We start from the raw sequence: 23002 nt of genomic DNA, 5'->3' as shown, positions 1-23002 counted from the left end.
AACAGAGGATAAAGAGGCATCACCTTATGGATTTCAGCTAGGCTGTGATTCCTCCAATGAGTCAGCATTCTAAATATGCAAATGTTCACCTGGCATGAAGAGGATAAAAAAGCATCATTGATTATTGCAGACTTCTGGTCCCACCCTTGCTCACTGAAGTAAAACTATCCCTTTTACTGGTGGGTGATTCCTGGGTAATTCCCATGGGTTCTTTATTCTCACTGGACAAAACCTCTCTGAGATCTAGGCATGATGAAGGATGTAAGACAAAGAGCTCATTTTTTAAAAACTGTACTCATTCCTTATCCTTCCCAGCCCTCAGCCTTTTTTTTTTTACATCAATAGCCCATCTCCATATAAATGTCCGATTTTGCAACACTTTAGGTACCACAATGTCTGTGTGAATGAGTCAGAATATGCATTACCAAATAGTGAGAGTCTAGTTTTCCTAACCAATATCTATTTTTGAATTTTTTTAAAATTCACATTGCTTCTTATAATTTTTCCATAAATATCTAACTATTCTCAAAGCTACCATTCAGACTACAAATGCATCCTTCAGTTTGTTAAAGAAAATTTGCATGACTTCCAAATATAAATTTGGAAAAATGCAATAAGCTTGAACGGCTATAAGATACAATTTTGTCTTCTATTAAAAAAAAAAAACCTACTTATTCCAGAAGTAATATTCAAGACACAATATTTTCTTTAAATTTTAAAACAGATTCACACATTTGATGATTTTTCCTTATATAGCACTTTCGAAAATCTTTTTATTGTCTTTGAAAATAGGCATCCATGGAAGTTTGAGGCTAGACAGCCAGCATCATGGGTAGCCCCTGTTAATACTAATTGAGTTAGCATAAACATGTAAATCCCCTTTTATAGATGCCTGGCTTTTCCTTTATCCAAGACCAAACTATAATCTGCAAAGATAAGTAAGATCTATGTTCTTGATTTGCTTTGCATGTAAATTCTTTAGCATAGATAAACTGTTGGTACGTGATCCCCCTCTGAAAGATCAAAGATCATTCCACAAACTCCAGATCTCCCTGCTATCGTCTAGCTCTCCTCAGATTTCTGTTTCTTTGCCCCTTTGCCAATGTTCTCTGAATAGTACCAAATTAATGAATACTGACGTTCTTCATCACTATTTTGGTGGCATCCTGTAGTGACAAGGCAACAACAGGAATGTCATGGTACCACGTCTACCTCCTGATTACTGAGCGTGTGTTTGGAAATATTATGTGTGCATGCACGCACAAGACGCACACACTACACCACGCCAATCAATACCCATGGCCAATAAGAAAACCTGAAAATTAATCTAGTGAAGACGAGAAAGCGATGGCACTTAATCCAAGCAAGTCACTAAATAGAAAACTTTTAAACGCATAGTTGCTAATATCTCCCTCGAAAACTGGTTCCTAAAAGGTTCATTACGATGAAAGCCTCTTCCATGGTGAACTTTGCACCGGGCAGCCTTAGCACTGAATTTTTAATAGACAGAAGCTTTATGTAAGTGAAAAGCAGCAAACGAACAAAAGAGAAAAGCCATGGTTTGTAAAAGGGATAAATGTGAAAATATACTGACACGTAAAGCAACTGATGTATTATTTACATTTTATTTGTAGTATTTATAGACTAGCACAATTTGTATGTATTAATATAATTCATACATTATCTGATATGTGCATAATGCATATGTAGTATAAGATTTGTTAACATTAACATACAGCATTAATTGAATATTAATTATGTGCCAGGCTCAATGCTAATCAATTAATAAGCAGGCTTATTTGATCTACCCCACCCTATATATTACTATAAATGCTACGTTCCTAAGGATGAAAACAAACTCAACAAGATTAAAATGTGCCTAGATTTAGAGGCAAACCATAAACCCCCACGAAAAAATTATATCTCATTTAACTCTGTGTCTCCAACACTTAGTGTAAAGAATGGCATAAATAGTGGTATAAACAAACAATAGGAGCTCAACAAACAACAGTTAAAGGACCTAGTAAAGGCAGGCAAGTAGATGAGTAGGAAGAGAACATGAGTATAAAACCCATGGAAAGACTTGATTCTGACCTTCAAATAAACTACAGTTCAATCAGCAAGACAAAATACTTCAGCAGGTGTGATAACTATTATGACGACACATGCCCCTGAAGATAAGAGGATAAATTGGAGGGGCAGCCAAATTAGTCTCAGGGTTAAGAAATGCTCCCCAGAAGAGGTGGGCTGTGAGTCCTGAAAGACAGGAAGAGTCAGGGAAGAAGTTATGTGGTCCAGAGTACAATGCTTTAAGGACGTCAAGCAGTCGAAAGGCCAGAGCATATCAACTTGACATGTCACTGGCAACCTTAATGTGGAATTTTTGGAAAATGTGGTGGAAAAAAAACACATCAGAGTAGAGTATATAGAGAGTATGACATGAAAACATCTGGTTGTGTAAAGGAAAGAACAAAATGCAGGTAGAAGAAGTTAGTCTCAAAATTGGGGGCGGGGTGGTGTTTAATTAAAGACAGGAAAGACTTAAACATATTTAAATGCTGGAGAGCCAGGAGAAAGAGGGAGTTTGGTGATTCAAGAGGAAAAGGGAAAAAGACTCATGGGGAACATACTCCTCCTCCCCATAAGTAGGAGGATAAAGATAATAGATGATACTAGCAAATTAGGCGTGGTGATTTAGAGTCAAGGTGGCTTTAAAAGAAGTTTCCATAGAATAGTGGTAGGGTGTGTGTATGTGTGTGTGTTGTGGCAGGTGTGGAGCAGGTGTGTGTGGTGTGTGTCGTGTGGTGTGTGTGTGTGGTGAGCCAGACGCTGGGCTCAATCCCACGACCCTGAGATTGGGACCTGAGCTGAAATCCAGAGTAGGACGGACCATTTAACCAACCGGGCCTCTCAGATGCCCCAGGATTCCTGACTTTTAAATGAAGCCAATGAAGTCTGCTTGAAGTTTTTTTTTTTGTAAAACGACATGTCTGAAAGCATGGAAACTGGTTCCCAGAAAATGCTCAGTAAATTTTAGTTTAATTCTATCTAAACCTAAAACAATACACGGTCATTTTTTTTTTTAAAGAATTTTCTAATCAAAGTGAAGAGAAAGATGAAGCTTCACATTGGCTAAACCCAACCACAGAAGACAGAGAGGAAAAGTCAGATTGCATTAATTGTCAAAGGTTAGCTAGCCTCCTGGAGCACAGAGCAGGACAGGGAGCGAGCTGGAGGGCAGACGGGGAAACACAAAGCCAGCAACGCTGAGGATGAGCATCCGTACAAGGGAAGTTGTGAACATGACTGACAGGTAAAGGTACATTGACAAAAATCTAAATTTGATTTGGTAACATGAAAAGGGTTTCATAGTCACTGCAGGACTTGTTGCTATAAATTTTACTTTTAAAGTTTATAAAATTTGAGAGAATAAAGAAATGTGTCAGTGTCCCCAACTTGTTTGTTTTGCATTTTCTGACAATTATCCAACATCTTAATAAAAAGAAATGTCACCACAGCTTCTTGAAAATGAAGATTTAGTTCCCTGTATTATGACACATTTACACACATCCAAACGTGCCACACAAAGAAGAAAAAGCATTCAACCCAAACTCAGCACATTATACTATTAGAGTGGCACGTGTCAGAGCTCCAACAGTGTCACACAAGGGGGATGGGTGTGAAAGTAAACTACAGTAGCGACATTATTCACAACTTCAAAGATTCCCAACAAGATCCACCATCTTGAAAAAGGAAGATGGGTTCCTATGCTGAGGAACCACTACTCCAGTGGTCTCAATTATCACAGCTGGGTGGTTCAGTGGCTGAGCGTCCGCCTTCAGCTCAGGTCATTGATCCCGGGGTCCTGGGATTGGAGATGGGGCTCCCCAGAGGGAGCCTGCTTCTCCCTCTGCCCAGGTCTCTGCCTCTCTGTGTGTCTCTCATGAATAAATTAATAAAATCTTTAAAGCACATGGGAGATGAAACCATCTCTGACGTACTTTAGCCAATTTGAGAAATATAAGAATACTTCTTATTTCAGGACCTGAAGAAGAAGAAAAAAAGCCCACCTTTCTAAATTCACAATTCAGAGCCTTGGCCAGCCAAAAGGCAGAATGGGTTACATGTCTGCTGAACTGAGACACCCTAGGGTCTTCACATTCTTCTTGGAATTTTCTGGCTTAGGACATGTGTATCCTCATTGTCTCCTCTACAGCTAATTAGCAGCAGTCCCCACTGATGCCATAAATAAAGAACCTGAGAAAATCCAGGTAAGTGTCATTTCCCAACTACAAAGGCAAGCTGTTAAAAATACTCTACAGAAAATATAAAGTATGAACCGTGGTTACTAAATAATTGTGAAAAGAAAGAAATTAAGGGCTTCATTTCCTCCCTCTACACTTTACCAGGGAGCTGAATAAATTCAGTCCAGGGCTCATGAGAGTCTTCTCATTCCCCCACCTTCCCATCCCCTAAAGATACTCCCTCCCAACAGCAAACATTCTCATAACAATTGGAAGCAACGTCATAAATGAATAATTCAAATATATCAAGTTACCTAAAGCAAATTTTTTATTTCTGACAAAGAATAATAATTTTCCTAGAGATTCTCTACCCAACGTAAAGGGCCTGATATCACAGGCATGTCTCTAGGGATCTACTCACCCTGTCAAACTTTGGCTATCAGAAAACCAAATCATTAGTCATCCCAGCATTGATAAAGAGCTATAAAATAAAGCTTGTCTATAAACACACTGAGTCACTTAAATAAAAAGCAATATGTTTCACTTTTTCAGCTATATAAATATAGACTTGTATATATAAAAACAAGCATCATCCCACATCCACATATATATGGCATGGGCATATGAGTAGGATCGATGATGTTTATAGATGTCTATATGTATTTATATAGAGATATACATAGGCTCCCAAGCAAAATGTTCCTTGTTTTTAAATTCCCTGATTTTTGTTGGTAACAGTTATTTCTTGTTAACCACATAGTAAATATGAGACTATCACATTATGTAAACCATGCAAAGCGGAGTTACATTTTTCCCTGAAGATCATATTCTGTGAATTTATAAATCAAGATACCACTTTTGAACAGGAACACGCAGTTTTAGTTACAAGCAAAGAACTGGTTAAAGAGAATCTGATCATACAAAAAAAAGCAAGAGGTAGGTTGAAGAGAAGAGCAGAGGAAAGGCTGCCATTCATCAGGTTCGAATCATAACATAATTTTCTTAGATTGCTCCAAGTTTTATCCTATTACTAGTTAACCATAAAATTTATGTAAAAACACTTCACTCTGAAATCACTGCGTTCCTTAAGCCACTATGGATTTGTGATATTTCTTCATTCAGTCTATTCTTCATAATTCAGAGTCCCAGTGTACAGTTGTGAAATATCTAGGCTGTCGGATCTTTTCCTTTGCTCAAATTTCTGATTTGGTTTCTGTACTGTGTCATAGTGACAAGGCAGTGAGGGTCAGGGAAACGGTGACACTCCTATCAGTCAGCATTGCTACTTACTAGGAATTCTGGAAGCAAGTTTTATTTGGAGAGATGGAAACAGCTGGTTAACAATTTTCCCCTTGAAACAAAAATAAATGGAATTATCATTTCCTAACAATAGGTTATAACGTCATGCAAAAATTAGGACAAATCAGATTCAAGCAGGAGAGGAAGTATTTTTAGTATGGAAATAACTTTCTTGAAGCAGTTACAGTAATAAAGAAATAATGAAGTTAACTCATTACCTTAAAAGCATGTTATGTAAATGTTACCTCTCAGTGTCTAGTGAGGAATAACACTTTGATTTACATTTCATGCACTGCAATGACCTCAAATATAGCCGTCAATAAGCCTCTTTACTGCCTTGCAACACCAAAACCAAACTGCATGTTAAGTCAAATTTCATAGCATAATACCTCCTTTCTCCTACATGTATCCTCCCATCCTCTTCTCCAAGAAAACCACACCAGAACTGCTAGCTTCCTTGCATCTCTACTTTATTTCTCTAGCTTTCCCACTGAGAGTTGACTAATGAGGGCCATGTGCCTTTTGCTAAGCCATCCACCCCGCCCCCTAAAAGATGCAGGTCATTTTAACAACCCTTTTACCCTTGAGAAAGTGTGACATACACAGCATTTATCAGATACAGTCAGGTTTTTGACAATAAACATCTAGATAGAATATTTTTTTAAGATCTGAGACATCAGTATACTATCATCATCTTTCTGAAGCCTTCTGTTTTAAAGGAAGTTTCTAGAAGGCTAACTAATGGAAGAGACTGCTGCACTCCTGAACCAGTATGGCTGGATGAGCGGCTTGAGCAACATCCCTACTGTTCTCTGGTGTAGATGTCACCCAGAGCTGTCAAGTGGAAACAGCTACCATGCTCAGGGCTGGGGAAACAAAGGGAAGAGGGTAGGTTTGTAAAGCCTAGAATCCCAGGGGAGAGGCAGTGAGGAGGAAGTACCAGCAGGCTGATTTCAGAAATGTAGGGGAAAAAAAAAAAAAAAAAAGAAAACAAAGAACTGGAAACAGCTGAGGCTGCCAGGGCGATGAGGCCAGCAAGAAGGGTGAAGTCCCTTCTGGCTCCGCCAGCGTCCAGGTCTTCCCCTAGTGCCTCCTATTGGCAGAAGCTGACACGGATGCTAGTTGGAAAAGAATAAATGTAGTTTGCTCCAGCACCCTAAAGAATATAGAAGGGTGGGTTTGGAAATTACCAAAGTTCAACTTATTTTAAAAAATGTTATGAGGGGAGAACAATCTACCAATTGAAATCTAGGTGGACATACTCTATAGATTCCAAGAAAAATCAGACTTTGAAAATCATTTTCACCTACGAAAATAAAAGTATTTTTTAAATTTTTTTTAAGATTTTATTTATTTGAGAGAGAGAGCGCACACGCACACAAGCAGGAGGGAGGAGCAGGCTCCCACCTAGCAGGGAGCCCAACACGGCCCGATCCCAGGAAGCCGGGATCATGATCTAAGCCAAAGGCCACTCAAGCTCCCCCAAAAGCATATTTTAGAAAGCATTACCTTTTGATGGTTTTATAGAGTATATCTACCAATTACATGCCAAGACAAAACATGAGAGAAGAGACATAAAAGTAGATGGATAAAACACCATCAAAAAAGTAAAACTGTTGAGAAAATTAAAATCTGCATAAAATTGCAGAAAATATGTCAGCATGAAGATGATAAACTTGAAAAGTTCTCTTGGAATAGAAAGAAAAGAAACAAGAGATAATAATTATGAAAGATGCAGCCCTGAAGTCTGAGATGGAAAATCTATCGTGAACACATAGCCATCATGAACAATTAGGCATGAAAAATGGCAGAAATATCATTTTGGGGGTAAGAATTTAACACATCTGTCTAGGTCCACAAAAGATCCAGTTAAGTTAAAATATTTAAAAATTGGGATCCCTGGGTGGCGCAGCGGTTTAGCGCCTGTCTTTGGCCCAGGGCGCGATCCTGGAGACCCGGGATCGAATCCCACGTCGGGCTCCCGGTGCATGGAGCCTGCTTCTCCCTCTGCCTGTGTCTCTGCCTCTCTCTCTCTCTCTCTCTCTGTGACTATCATAAATAAATAAAAATTAAAAAAAAATATTTAAAAATTTAAAAAGCAAATTAAACTGTACATTACAGAGAGTAACTTTCCTTTTCAAATATCCACTGAAGATTTCCCCAAATCATTTATTAAGACACAAAAACAGTGTGATCAATTTTAAAAAGAAACCATACTATTTCTTTACTGACCACGCTGCAATAAACCTAGAAATCAGTTATGAACACTTTAAAGGCCAAAGATGATCATCTATTAGCAATACGAGTGACATCCCAAATTAGTTGTTATTTTAAAAGGAAAACAAAGCTAATAAGTCTTAGGAAACCATTAACAATGAGAATATTAGGTATCAGTATAATATTTTATATCAACAAAACATATTGGATGCAGCCAAATTTATAGTCTGGTACAAATTCATAATCTGGAAAATAAAAGTAATGAAAGAACTTAACTAAAAAGCCAACTCAAGGAAAATGACTTCTATTAAATGGGCCCCAGAAAACCAAAAGAATAATGAGCTCTAAAAATACGGTAATAAACTAGAAAACAGGAAAACTAGACTAGTTAAATAAATCCACGAAACAAAAATCCACATATCTGACAGAAATCAATTTTTAAAAAGCGTAAATATAAAAATTGAAAGTACGAAGATTATATAACCATAAACAAAAGCTAAATTATCTAAAATTACATAAGTATCTGTGTGTATGATTAAAGGCCACCAGACAACACAATCCACCGTTCTGGAGGTTAACTACTTAAAGAGAATTTTTATTTTCACCTTTTTATTTTTCATTATTTGTGAAATGTTCCACAACGTACATGTATCTCCTTCAAAGAAACATGTTTGTATTTTTGAAAAATGGCCTGAGGGGAAAGAATTTTTCTGTGATACTCTTGCCAGATTAATAAAATTTCAGTTCACCTAAATGTAAAATGGCAAACACCATCATTACTCCAACTGTTATAGGACCACAACTAGTCTGTTCTTCTCATAAAGCTCTGAAAATTTACACTTAAATATTCATTGGAAATGTAAAAGACATCAGTGAAATCAATTTTATAACAGCAGTTTAATAATGTTTAATGACGATATAAAACAGAATAGACATACTATTTTACTGCCCCGACAGAAAGACCCCAGTGAAGTTCTGTGATAGGAGATTGAGCACATATTTAAAAACGATGATCAATCCTCTATAAAATATGTAGAACTGGCATCTCTTCTACTAGATCATGTCCTGTTGGTCCTGCAAGATTCACAGATATATTACTACATTTGATATCTATTAATAATCAGTTGGAGTGATAGCAAAACTCTTGTATTTGCACTGAGTTTACTATTCTCCAAAATGCTTTCAGGTATATTGCCTAATTCAATTTTTGTAAAAAAACAAAACCAACTACGAGTTCAAGAGGGCAGAAGTAGAGAAATAACGTACTCTTCAGCCATCCACGCTTGCCATTGTGTTCCATATGAAATTAAAGACGTCCTGCTAATCATTTGTAGACAGTCGCCAAATGAGCTTTTCACGGTCAGGAAGACTTGTTATTGATCAGAGTGTATCTGATACATCTGTGTGACGTAAAAAGGCAGCCCCCCCTCACCGCCACAAGATAAAAACCTATTGAGGAAGGACTATCACAAGAAGTGTGTTAACCATCCCTTGGGCTAGATCTGGCTCTCAGCTGGATTTCACAGACCCCAAGCAGTACCGTGGTGGTCATTTGGCAACTCGAAGGCAGAGAATAATTTCCCATCTGGTGTGCTGCTCTGAGTATCCCATTCAAGGACTAGTCTCTAAAAGTTTAAGAATAAAAAGTAACCAAAGACCTGGGAACAATGGTCAATTATCTAATTAGCATTTCAAAAGGCAGTGATAAAAAGGAATAATACTCTGAGGCCCACTACTCAAATGAACAGCTGTGTGTGACAAGATCAGTTAATTAAGGCTTCAGAACTTTTCCAGCCCATCTCCTTTCACCTTTCTGGTCCCTTCTTTCTTTCTCCTCCTTTTCCAGGGTTCTCCTTTCTCCTCCCCCTTCCTACCTGTAAGTGTGAGGGTGGCTTTACCTTTCTTCTCCATATCTGCCCTATTGCTCTTCCTCTCCTCTCTTTACTCTTTTCCTCTATTTCCCCCTTAATTTGCTACAGAAAGCCAGCCTTCTTAACCTTTATGTCAGATTTAGGTACAGTTTTAAATGATCTCTTGTGTTTTCTAAATAAAGTTTTACACGCTCTGATCAACTCCAAATCGAGTTTACATTTTAAATCTGTACTTAAAAACACACACACACACAATTAAATGACATTGTTTTTTTGGGGTTTTTTTTGACATTGCTTTTTTTACTTCCATGTAACCTTTGGTTGACTGATTTTTCTTCTGATGGTCAATGAATGACCCTCTATTAAAGAAAATCTTTTTAACCATATTGGAGAAATATACATTCTAAATTAAAGACTGTAGGTGAAATTCCTAATTCCTCAATTTTACTTTGCTTTTTAGTAATAGGGAAAAGTAAATTTGAGGGTCAAATTTATAGTAGAAACCTGAAATGCATTATCTTACTTAATTACCAATACAACCCTGCAAAATATCTATAATTAGTCCCACTCTATAGATTAGAAAATTATGCATGGTAAAGTTAAATAACTGCATTAAGTCCTGAGTCTCAAACCAACTATTGTTGGCACCAGAGGCCAAAGAGCCCCTACCCTCTGTTACCTCCCTATTAAAATATGTGATTAAAAATGCTAAAACCAGTTAGATTAACAACCCAATTCCCAGATCACTGGTCCAAAGCTTGTACACATAGTAAACAACCCTCATGTATACAGAGATGGAAGCTCCATTCATCATTGCTTGCCCTCAGTACTGAATCCACACAGTCTGGGAGCTTCGCACTACCATGAGATTTACCCCAATTTCATGGAGGAACAATGAGAAATGAGAAAAGAGACAATAAGCTGATGGTCCTTATTGTTGATAATAATTCTCTTCAAACACGCTTCCCTGGAGGTACTGGGAAACCACTGTCAAGGCCCCTGAGCCCTGGATACTGGCATTGACATCATGTAGCCATTCATAACACCATTAAACCTATTTTTGTCAACCAGCTATACAATATTTTTGTGTTATCAGTAGCCCCATCCTATCTTTGGAGTTCCACTGGACTCAACAGTGTACCTATAGACCCACAAAGGAAAAAGAAATGTGCTACACTTCAGGCAGCACCAACAAAAAATTCACTTTATTGTACACATCACTCTTGTCTAACGTGGGATCTGGCTGGTGGTGAAGGTTGCTATGCCTTCTCATGCTTGGAGCTCACGTCTCCTCTTACACAGCGTGGGGCCAGATTGGTCTTAGGTATTTGCCTATGGAAGGTCGAGGAAATGTTCTAATTATACAGAGGAACTAGGCATTTCGATCTAAAACCCTTGAAGCAAGTCAGAGAAAAGTTTTCATGGAGCCTTGTGCCTCTTTCACTGCTCTGAGGCGCTCTGAGCTTTCACATTAATCACAAACAGGCCAATGGGGGAGCCACAACTAACCCTGAACCTGGATCTTGATCATTCTTCCATGAGAGTGTGCCTTAACATTAGGTCACTGAATCTTCTTGAGAACCTAAGAAATTCTATAGACACTCTCCCCAAAACCTAAAGGCGCACATATATTCAGGGACCCTTCCCCTTGGCTCCATGAACCCCAAATCAAGAATTCTGCTCCAGACTCAATCCACCAAGACGCTAGAACCAAACTAACCCAGGGAGTCTCAACAAATGCATTTCACCTGAGAAGCCTAGGCAAGATAAAACTGTACACCCCCAACACAAGGTTTTCTATTAAAAAAAAAAAAAAAAGTAGAGAAAAGAGGAACTGAGGGGGAAGTGGCTAACTCAGGTACATGTCTCCCCTTGCCAACTAGGCTGCCAAGTCACCACTGACATCCCCTCACTAACATCAACCTGTCAGGCAGTGTTGATGCTGTAACCCGCACTACCTTCCCATCCACATCTATAAAACTGCAATGGCAGATTTACCACTGTCCTGCTGGGTCATACGGAGGTTCATCTAAATCAGATGAACAAAGATTAACAGGGCCTGTAACAGCAAGAGAATCTGCAAGGATCTCTGTTCTGTCATAAAGTCAAGACACAATTGTTTTCTCTCCAGAAAGAAAATTGGTGAGAAATTGTTTACATGAATACAAACAAATTCCTTCAAAGAATGGGAAGTATTGAGGCAGCAAATATCAGATTCATATCTCTGGTTCTTCTGAGACCTATAAACACCATCAATGGGTGGAATTTAGCATTCTGGATAGCCTGGTGCAAATTCAACCAGATGATACTGCAAACACACAGCGTACGCATGAGGTTATTTGTTTTCTCTAAATATTCAGGGTACCAGCGATTAAAAAACATAATGCAATGCACATTCATAAGCATTCGATAAATACAGGCTAAGTGAACAAAATTCACACATTACTGAGGTTCTTCTGGGGAAACAGAGGTGAATCCAATTTGAAAATCTAAAAACTTTTTACAGCGCCCTTCCCTAAGATTTCCAAGTGGCAAACAAACAAACCACTAATAATGAGAGCAAAATGTATTTTCTGTTATAAAAATGTTAAGTATAGACACACCCTCAGTGTAAATCAACAGCACTGAACCTGAACTAATTAAGCTCCCACAGACCACAGCCAATTTAGCAGCAAGCATGAAGAAGAGCTAAGATATTTGTACCTGCTTAAAGGTAACCTTGAAACTATTTTGCTGAATCTTTAGAATTTTTTTTTCAAAAAAAAAAAAAAAAAAAAAACCAAAGGTGTATGACCATATGATTCTAATTAGTAGAGAGCAAGAGGGCTGAAACTGAAAAATCTGTCACATGAGACTGCTACTTCTCCTTCCACTGTCGTTCCAACAGCGAAGAACTCTTTTCCCCATGATCTGTAAGATGCGTGATACTCTGCACACACTTGAAAAATAAACGCATTGGAAGATGGTTGTTACTAAGATTTTAGGGACATAACATTTGGTGAGTAACTTGGTATGGGTAAGAAAGACAGCTTCATCTAATAAAAAAGAAGTCTAGAATTGTATTCTTCTATTACGTACACCCATTTAGAACCAACACCATAACCCAATCCATTCCTATCTAGTCAACAGCCCAGAGGTGACGTATAATACACTACACACTTGCACAGTCAATAACTCTGGTCATACACTGGAATAAAACTGTGTTCTAACCAATGACTGTTCTTAAATTAGTGGTAATTTTTTTCATCCTCCTGAGTATAAGATGTATTAAGAGCACATTTTTTGCCAAGACGCAAAAGCAAAAATATACATAAGCTACAAATTTGGATCTGTGCACATCTAATGACCAGGATTCCATGGAAATTTGACAACAGCAAAAATAGTAAACATAATTAGCTGATGCATCAGTGTCAGGGAAAAGGAATACTTCTAACTCTCAGCTAAATTTCTCCAAGAATTTACATTTCCTCACTACAGACTGACTTGAGATTCCAGAAAGAGCCTCAATTATTAATATGTGCTCCTTTGTTGCTGTTCTTAGTGTCTTTTCAACATTTCTTTTTTTGTTGTTGGTTCTGATGTTCTTGTTGCAGTTAAAACCTGTTCCTTGAATATAAACAAAGAGAACTCTTTAGAAAGTCAGAGGCATTTAAAACTAAACGCCTTATTCTCAGAGACTTTTGATTTTGTTCCTGGTAAAATATTTAGCTCCCAGAGGACTCCAGGAGAGCTACGGAGTTGAGATTTTCTCAACATCTCAGGAGTAAACAGTTCCATCTTTCATTTTTACCACGACATTTCACCTTTCCTGAAATATAGTGTGAATCATTTTAATCTGTAACTTCTTTTCTTTCTCTACAGAGACAGGGGCAGGTGGGGAATGAGGTCCTAACCATTGCATAACTTCTTCCTATTAGCCCTCACTAGTTACACCATGTAATCGAGTTACTTATACATCAGATTCCTTTTTTAAATAAATGGAATGATAGAGTTAGCGTTTATTGTTTTTTAGATCAACTTTCAAGGCAATCTTACCTAGATCTACTTCCTGCTGAGCGAAATCTCTGCAGGGACTCTGTGAGTCACATTCTCACTGACACTGGGAAGGAAAAACATGAACAACTCTGCGATGGCTACACGAACACATTTCTAAAGGGAAGCAAATTGCCAGTGTTTACCCCTGAATGGAGAGGAGTGAGGGGACTGTCACCAGGGCACCAGGAGGAGGATGTGGGACACTCTAAATACCTACAACATCTGACAGTCCTCAACGCTGCCATGACTGCAGGTTGTTCTGTGACACTCCTCCAGGGGCACATATTCTAGAACTCAGGCTTGCAAAAGAACATATCTACAGAGTTTCAGGTTGCCAAGCACCCGGGCAGGGAGACTGCTGTTTCTGACACGTTACGTTAATTTCTGGAGAACAAAAGGTTCAAACGTGACTCCTCCAAGAATAGCAACCACTAGGCAGCTCAGAAAGATTGAGTAACGGGTTAGGGCAAAATGGTCTGCCAGGAAGAGGCAAAAACTTTCTCGTGAAGATATTAAAGAATTTTGCACCCAGTACTCCACAGAAATTGAAAAGGAACCGTGGGGATGTTACAAAGGCACGCAGCGAAGAGCAGCATTGAAACAGGTGATGGGAAGGAGAAAGTCTATTCTGAATCACAACTATGCTGTGCATCTTGGCTCCGTGCACTTTGGGTTTATTTGCACACTCTTTTTAGAAAGAGTGGGGGTTGGGGATCCAAAGCGGATGAAAGAGTTATTTATGAACAGACGGGACACCAGGATGGGGTGGTTAGAAAGCCTTGGAGGAGTGTCTGGACTTGTGGATAAAGGCAGAAGCAGACATATGGGGAAATCTATATAGAAGAAACAGAGAGAGTGAGGAAGAGGCTAAAACAGGCAGATGGCTGGACTGTAAAGGAATAGCATTATGCGGGGGCTCTAAAGAAAGGGAGATGGCCCTGGGAGGGGGGATAGCTAAGGGAAAAAGAGGGTCAGGAGGTGACTGCTTGGAAAGTTTTTTAGAAGTTGCAGAAATTAGATACGGATAAAAATATTTTTTTTAAATATATGTAAGAGCCAGGAGGGAAGTAAAGCAAAATGAAAAAGATATCCATTAAAAAAAAAAAATCCGTGAAAACAGTGTTCAAAATTAACAGCAAATAGTTTTTACAGAAGCATGAAGAAATTATCGCTAATAAAAACTGAAGATGTAGGGAAGGGCCCTCCTGAAACAGACCTTCTATGAAACCACCACTAGACTGCAAATGATACTCACTGTCCAAATTTTTTTACTGCATTTCTGAGGCACAGTAAGTACTTTCTGGGCACAGTAAGTACTTTCTCTACAGGTTTCTTGTGCCACTCACCATGCTGGATAATAAGTACTTTCACTCCTGAGGCCAGGAACTGTGTCTTACTGATCTTTTTATTCTCAGCATTTAGCAGTATAGTTGGCATCAGAAAAGGACTCAGTAAGTAAAAAAATGGAGGAAGGAGAACAATGAAAAGTTACTTTACGAGTCCCAACAAAAATAGCAAATAGAACGAAGCTTTCTAAATCAGGGTTTTGGAATATACAGTCAGAAATACAGATACACACACACACACGCGCGCATGCACGCGTACCTGATGGGTAACGTATTAAGATAATTTTTCTACTGACGTGGCCACTACTATGTTGTGAGCAGCAATATATCAGAGCTAATATTCATCAACTCAACATAATCAATAATCATCACTTAATAAACGGTGTCTGAATTCTCCCCCCTATCATATGAATGACTCCAGTCTTCATTGGGTGGGTAGGGACCTCAGTAGAGCCTAGAAAAATCATAAATTGTGTTTGGCTGTGTTCCACCTTTGAAGATTTATTATCGAGTTCATTAGTGTTTAAGAATAAAATCCTCTCAAGACAACTAAAACAAGCATACTTTGCTTCATCTGATGAACATCAGACATGACCAATCAATACTATAGTCAAACAGAAAGTATAATATGGCGCACTTGTTTAGGAAAAAAGAATTATTTCCTCTCCCGATTAAGTGGAAAACCAACCATCGGAAATATAAAGCTTGCATAGGACAACCATGTATCAAATTTATATTTCATTAAATAGAGTTTGCCCTCAATGAATGACTTCAATGTTGGGATTTATACCACTAATAAAGTCAAACAAATAAGAAAGTACTTAGGAGTAAACAAAGGAAGTGGGTCATTTTGGGCAATGTAAGGTCTACATGCTTCAAGCCCACGGTATTATTTCCAAAACGAATCACCCAGCTTATCATTCTTGAGGAGAGTCTCCAACAAACGTCAACTCTAACGATGTGATTAAAATGGATTGAGGAGCTAATAATCATCACCATCACACATTCTCATCATCGAAATGCCATGGCTAGACCTAGGTTCCTAAACCTCAGGAACTCTCAACTTGCTAATTACACCAGCCTCTAAGAGGCTGTGTAAGGGGGTGCCTTTAGTTGCTCTTCCTAACCAAACTCTTGCAAATTAAACCCAGAACACAAGGGAGGTGATTTCTTTGGGAGGACTGGTGGCCAAGGAAGGCTGGAAGACCAAGGAAGATAGAAAATCATAATGTGGCCACCTCTGATAAGTGCTGCTGCCCACAGCATACGGATATGTGTCCAATTCTGTCTTTAGTTTGATATATATATATAGGCTATAAACAAGGGAGGAATCTAAGTACAGCTGAGTCCCTCACACTGCAGTCTCGCAGAAGAGGCAATGCCAGCTTAGAGTGCAAGCTGCCCAGGGCGCCTGGATGGCTCAGTTAGGCATCTGACTCTTGGTTTCAGCTGAGGTCCTAATCTCAGGTGTCATGGGATGGAGTCCTGCGTCGACCCTGTGCTCAGCACAGTCTGAGACTTTCTGTCTCTGCTCCTCCCCCTACTCATGCTTACTCTCTCCCCCCCCCCTCTCTCTCTCAAATAAATAAATAAAATCTTTAAAAAAAAAAGTGCAAGGTGTCCTTAAAGACCCTTTGGATCTATGGCTCTATGATTCTATTTCTATACTCTGAGTTCTACTTGGAAGAGGCAAACACTCTCCCCTTTTTCCTTCAAAGAGTCCACAGAAATGCAATGACCATCTTCTATTTTCCACAAATCTAGTGGTAAGAGCGCTGAATTCTAATTTAGGTTCCAGCCACAAAAACTAGTGAGCATGTCTCTAAAAGACATGTGCCTTAACTCCTTTATCTGTCAAATGGATATACAGTAACTGCTTTCTAATGCAGATGTAGATAAGGATAAAATATGGGGAAAAAATAGGAAATCATTGAGTCCGTGAATGTCCCTTCCCATCCTACCATCTAGCAAGTGGCACAACTGAACAAGATGAAGAAAAAAACGCCAGCAGGACTAGATGTCTATCTTTAATAAACTTCATTTTCAAATATAAGACAAGAAACATCCATGATTTAAGTCTGCCCATCAACAACCTCAAGAAAAGCTGCACTCTAAACCAGCCTCCCCAGGAAGCCCACTGGCCACAGGGCATGCGACCCCCACCCCTCATCATTATTAAACACAGGCCCAGGTAAAGCACTCTGGCTTCTATCAAAGGGCACATCAAAGAGCAAATATGTACCCTCACATGTTTAGGATTGCTATAAAACCTGAAAATGCAAGATCAATGCAACAGACCACAGGGACCCATAAAGCCCAAAGGAAACCAGAGAGGGCAGGGGTCTCCCCAGTTAATGTTATCCCAAGAAGGTGTGTTCTCTGGGTGCACAGCTGGACCCCATTAGAGCCTCTCCAGCTGCTCTCAAGATCACCCAGCAGCCTCAGCCCCCAAAAGCTGCAAGTCTGAACTGGAAATTCATGAGAAAGTATCTTCAAAGATAAGTTCCTAGACCTTCTGCAACCCTTGCTGACTTTTCCACAAGGAAACATTTAACAAAAATGTAACTTTGAATCTCCAGGTACACAGTGCCTCAGCCCAACACACAAAAATAGCGCGAACATCATTTTTTAAACGGTGAGGGTTCATAACTTCCTGCGGAACTGACAATTTTCTGTTCTCTCAAAGGAGTCTAAGACTACTCTTCATCAACATAGCTCTGTCTTCTTCCTCAGTGCTGTTCCACTTTTGAATGTCTCATTCCTCCTGCTTCATTTCTTTGTTCTTCGTTTTTTAACGAAATTTGCTGGGCACCTACTCTGTGTGCCAGGCATTGAGGATGCGTAATGGGGGGCTGGGCCCTTGTGGAACTCCCGTGGTGGGGGTGGAAGGGAGAGAAGAACAGGGACACGCAATGAAGGAATGCACAAGCAGTTCAGGTAGTTGAGTGCCATGAAGAGAGATGCAGCAGTGAGGGTGTTGTGAATGCTTTCCTGGGCAGGGACATGTACCCTAGGGAGTGACAGGATGTCCCCAGAAGGGATGGAAGCCGTGGAAAGCGGTGGAGGAACTGAGAAGTCTCTCCACTTCTTGGTCAGACACTCCCCAGGAAAGAGAAAGCTTGGGTTTCTGTCGGCTCCAGTGTCACCCAGACTTCCCTGCTCTATGAAGACAGAGACAGTAGAGAAGGAGGCGGGGCTTAAAAGTGAGTAGCTGCCCTCTGTCCTTCGGCACCCCCACTTGTTCTTTGAATGAGCAAATTAGGACTCTTCTCAAATTAAATTTCAGTTTAAAAAGCTTTTTCTGTAAGACTGTGACATCTATCATATCTATGGCTTTTAGAATATCAGGACATGAACCTCAAATGCATATTGCTAAGTAAAAGAAGCCAATCTGAAAAGGCTACGTACTGTAGGATTCCAACTACACGACATTCTGGAAAAGGCAAAGCTGTGGAGACAATACAAAGATCAGTGATTGCCGGCAGGGAAGTGGAGAGGGGCGGGCAGTGCACAGAGGATTTTTAGAGCGGTGAAAATATTCTTTATGATATTATGATGATGGATTCATGTCATTACACATTTGTCCAATCCCACAGAACATTCAACCCCAAGAATGAACCTTAACACAAACTAGAAACTTGGGGGGGATTATGTTGTGTCAATGTAGGTTCATCCTCAATTACAAATGTGGCAGCCCGGTGAGTGATGTCAACCGCAGGGGGAAGCAGTGCACGTGGGAGGTAGGGGGCACATGGAAGATCTCTGTACCCTCCTTTCACTTTTGTCGTGAACTTAAAACCACTATAAAAATTTTAAATCTTAAAATAACTGGGGCCCTGGGTGGCTCAGTTGCTTGAGAGCCAGACTGTTGGTTTTGGCTCAGGTCCTGATCTCAGGGTTGTGAGATCGAGCCCCGCTGGGGCTCCACACTCATCGGGGAGTCTTCTTTCCCTCTCCTTCTTCCTCAGCCACTCCCCACCCTCTCTCCCTCAAATAAATAAATGAATCTTTTAATTCTTTAAAGATTTTTATTTATCTATTTGAGAGAGCGAGCATGGGGGAGGGAGGAGGCAGGCAGAGGGAGAGGCAGAAGCAGACTTCTTTTGAGCAGAGAGCTCCATGTGGGGCTCAATCCCAGGACCTGAGCCAAAGGCAGACACTTAACCGACTGAGCCACCCAGAAACCCTTAACTGAATCTTTTAAAAAGCCATGATGTTGCTCTAGATTCCACTACATTCCTGTGAGCACATGAACATCATGACACAGTGGAGAATGGCTGTAAAAACTCTGCGGTATGCCAGTCTAGGGTGTCTCGTCCGTTCTCAGAACAAATGTGCACGAGCAATTCTTACCCTCACTATACAGACGAGAAAACAGAGGCTCTAGTTCCTTTCTTCATGCTCTGCTGTACTCTCCATAAAGAGACTTCACCATAGCTAACACCTCCTGGCTAACAACAAGGTTATAATCTTCACTGAGACTGTCAACAACACCACACTTCATGCAAAACTGGTCCTGGTTCTCCTCTAGGAATAGTCTTGATGTCCAGCATTTCAGGGCTGGTGCTCTGGATTCTTCAACTTCTGTGTGATCTCTACTGGCATTATTTAAGCCACGATTAACAAACTCCAACAGTGCATGAAGATACAAGGTCTGCCATGAATTTTCAAAGGGGGGCAGAGGGGGAAATCTTAGCAGTCTACAATGAATCCAAATTCTCCACTAAAATGGAAAAATTTGAGTGTAGAGGCCATTTGTCACTTAGTTAAGACATAAGCAACAGAAAAAGAAAGGGAAAGATGTACGCATACATTTTCAAAACTTCTCTGTTAGAAACAAAAGTAATACACATTCTTTATTATTGACTTAGTCGAAGGAAAGAAAAAAACTGTAATACTACAAAACCTCAAAGATCAGGTTTTTTTATTATTTTATGTCCATGAACCTTATTACATCAATTGAGAACAGTAACAATAAAATATGTATTTTCTTAGAGGCAAATCCTAAAAAAAGAGATGAAATCATCTCCTTTTGTGCTAGACACAAACTCATTGAAGCAGAAATAAATATGGAATAGAAAAATGACAAAAATACAAAGTTTATGCCTTGGTTCAATTAATAGGTATAGAGCTAAACAAATTACCAGTTGAAGGCATTCTATGAGTTTCAGCATTAAAAAATCAGAAGAAAAATGCCTATAAAACAACATGCACCTGGTCTTGATAGTAGAATCCACAGCAATTTCCAGAAAGTAATATTTTACATCTGGAAACGGTCCAATGACAAATGAGAACAAACCAGTAAATCCATAAAAGGATCTTAGTGAAGCTTATATTTTTAAAAAATGTGTTTCTACTTTCTAGATCTAAGATACATTCTACATAAAACTATAATTCATACTTTTTAGCAGATTAATCTGGCCCTGATGTAAAATATTAAAGTCATTATTTCTGGTTATCTTTATTATGTTTCAAGTACTCCCTAGACTTTAAAGTTATAAAGCTTTTATTAGCAAATACATAGAAGTAACATCAACAGTAATATTATGTTATGTTTCTCGTATCATGATCTGCAAAGATCTCAGAACATTTAAACTGTTAATAAGTCCACTTTTTCCTTTCTGTGAAATACAGAAAAAAATACTAGTCTTGAAAGTTCTAAAAATTTAATTCCTTCAATATTCAAAAATGTGTTCTCGCATAACAACAGTAGGAGTTGGGGGGGGCAAAAGAGGGGACAATCAGCTCTGAACACCTCTTTTCAGCTTCAGGCCATGAAACCATAGCTCTACAGGAACCAATCTATAACAGAATGATCATGAATATAATTACAGTAACCTAGTGCCACCCTAAACATATGAAGACTTTCAAAAACTAGTGACTTTGCAAAAGCAGAATTGTAGCCAACACAATTACCCAGAAACAAGTATCAGCAAATATAAAATTGATAGTTATTAGAATGCTGCCCCACTGTGTAAGACACTTTGACAGAATGCTATGTCTGAGTCATTATTATTGGAATTACCACAAGACAGATTTACAAAGATGGAACATATAAACAATAAATAAATATTTTCAAATTTCTGGGGAGTCTCTATTTTGAGATTCGTTGCTGGTACAATTGAAAAAATGTGGACAAAGAGCATTTTTTCCTTCTGTCTCCCATCATACTTCTAAAAGTACTTTTTGTTTTGTGACTTGAAAGCCTTGAAGAAAAAGTAGATTACTATGCTATCACTTTTTTGGGGGAAAAAAAACGAAAACAAGTGTTCTAGCATTCTGGCCACACTACCTTCCTTTCTCAACTGTTTCCTTCCTCTTTTGCCTAGTATTTTGAATTATGTTCTGTTGATAATAGGAGATTCTAATTCCCCTGAAATAGGACACGAGCATGCACGTATGTATGTACGTATGTGCCAAGGAATGGGTTATTTTTCTTAGTTGCATTGGCCAAGGATCTTACAGATTTTGAAGTTCTCACAGCTAAGAAGCCATTTTTGGAGAGGCTGCTGTGCATTTTGTCCCTCACAGGACAGGCTCCTGAGGTCTACATAAGCAACTCCACTTTGCCTCCCATGTAGCCAGGAGTGATGGACAGATCTTAATTCAAGAGAATATGCTGCTCCAGCAGGACACAGAGACCTATCCAGGTAATGGTTAACTTGACAGTGGGCCCTCATCTGTCTGGATTTGGAGGGCAGACACGTATCTTTAGTTTAAATGAAGAGAAAAAGGGCAAATGTGTTAGGAGTGATTGTGTTGCCACTTGCCCCTTTAATTTGCATCACTGGTAAATGAGTATGCTATCATTTGCCTCTGCTTTGCTTCACAGATGTCTACGATAAAATCAATGTGAAATGCACTCTGGCAGTCTTTTCAGCCAAGCCACAATATTGAACGTAGCTCTAAAATATAATTCACAAGTGGCCTTTCCCTCTTAGACCCTTTTACTGGTTGGGAACATTTGTCCTAATAGGGCAAGGCCTTCCTTTTAAATAGATTGATATTTATCTTTATTATTTGGATATATTAAAACATGGTCTAACAAACAAGTCTGAATATAACACCATAGCTGGTGCCTGAGCCAGGAGGCTGTCCAGTAGGAAGGTCTTGAAAGGATTTCTTTGGTCTCTAGAGGAATGGATTCCAGATAAAGAGTCAAACTGTCCAGGTTTGCCCTGGACTTTTAGTGTTGTTTATCATATTGATATGCCAGTGTCTTTCCCCAAATACTAAATTCAAATGAAGCAACAGAAAAATTATGGCAATATGAGGCATATATGATACAGTGATCCTTTGCCAAAAACAAATGTAAAAATGGACAACAAATTCATTTTCCGTATCTTCTCTAGATAGTTATATATCTATCTAAGAAGACTATAGACAGATTTCACAGATTAAAATGAGAGAATAAAGGTTCAATATTTTGGACAGAAACTCTCCAGATTCAGGGGCCATTTCATACTACATTCAGAAGTAGAAAGCAAACATCCATAATAATTGAGCTTAGAAATGAAAGGGGTCTTTTAATTTCAGCAATATAGTGGTCAGAGATTATGCACTCCTGCTGAAACACACACACACACACACGCACGCAATTCCAGATAAAATATAATAGTGGAAAAAAGTTAAATACATACCCAAACTCAAAAGAAATAAGATTCCTAGAGGTAATTCACAGCCTGAATGGAAAACACATAACTGGAAACTTTAACAGATCTATGGGCTCTGAGGGATAAGGGCTGGACTTTTAATGCCCACTAAGAAACAGGTCCTACACAAAGCCAAAGATTTGGAAAGGTTGCTAACTCCCAAGTCATTGATTCAGGGAAGTGGCAAGAAAACATAGTTCTGGCAAGGCTCTGGAAGGCAAAAAGAGAGTTGCCTATGAGTAATCAAACCTCTAAACATTTTCCATATGTAGCTGCAAAATCTAAATTTATACTATTTGCATAGTTTGGGAACCCCAAGCCATAAAATTAGTGTAAAA

The 23002-nt window shown here is 39.1% G+C and overlaps 1 protein-coding gene across 18 annotated transcripts in view; it reads right to left on the bottom strand.

Annotated features, from left to right (window-relative positions):
* The window catches only part of TCF4 (transcription factor 4), a 361587-nt gene that overhangs the window by 289195 nt on the left and 49390 nt on the right, over positions 1–23002 (bottom strand). Inside the window, exons 1-2 of one of the 18 annotated variants that reach the window (XM_035706205.2) lie at positions 13884–13900; positions 13667–13730 (exon numbers count right to left, since the gene is read on the bottom strand). The exons of 15 other annotated variants lie outside the window; for them this stretch is intronic. Coding sequence is in view for 1 of the 3 variants with exons in the window: in XM_025422194.3 (XP_025277979.1) it covers positions 13884–13911 (28 nt within the window). In the remaining 2 variants the exon portion in view is untranslated. Of the gene's footprint in view, positions 1–23; positions 90–13666; positions 13731–13883; positions 13946–23002 lie in introns of those variants that run through there. 2 more of the 18 variants (XM_025422194.3, XM_049112466.1) reach the window with 2 other exon arrangements.

Source organism: Canis lupus, chromosome 1 (genome assembly GCF_003254725.2).
Source record: "Canis lupus dingo isolate Sandy chromosome 1, ASM325472v2, whole genome shotgun sequence".
Classification (NCBI taxonomy): domain Eukaryota; kingdom Metazoa; phylum Chordata; class Mammalia; order Carnivora; family Canidae; genus Canis; species Canis lupus.
This window is presented reverse-complemented; position numbering and strand designations above follow the sequence as displayed.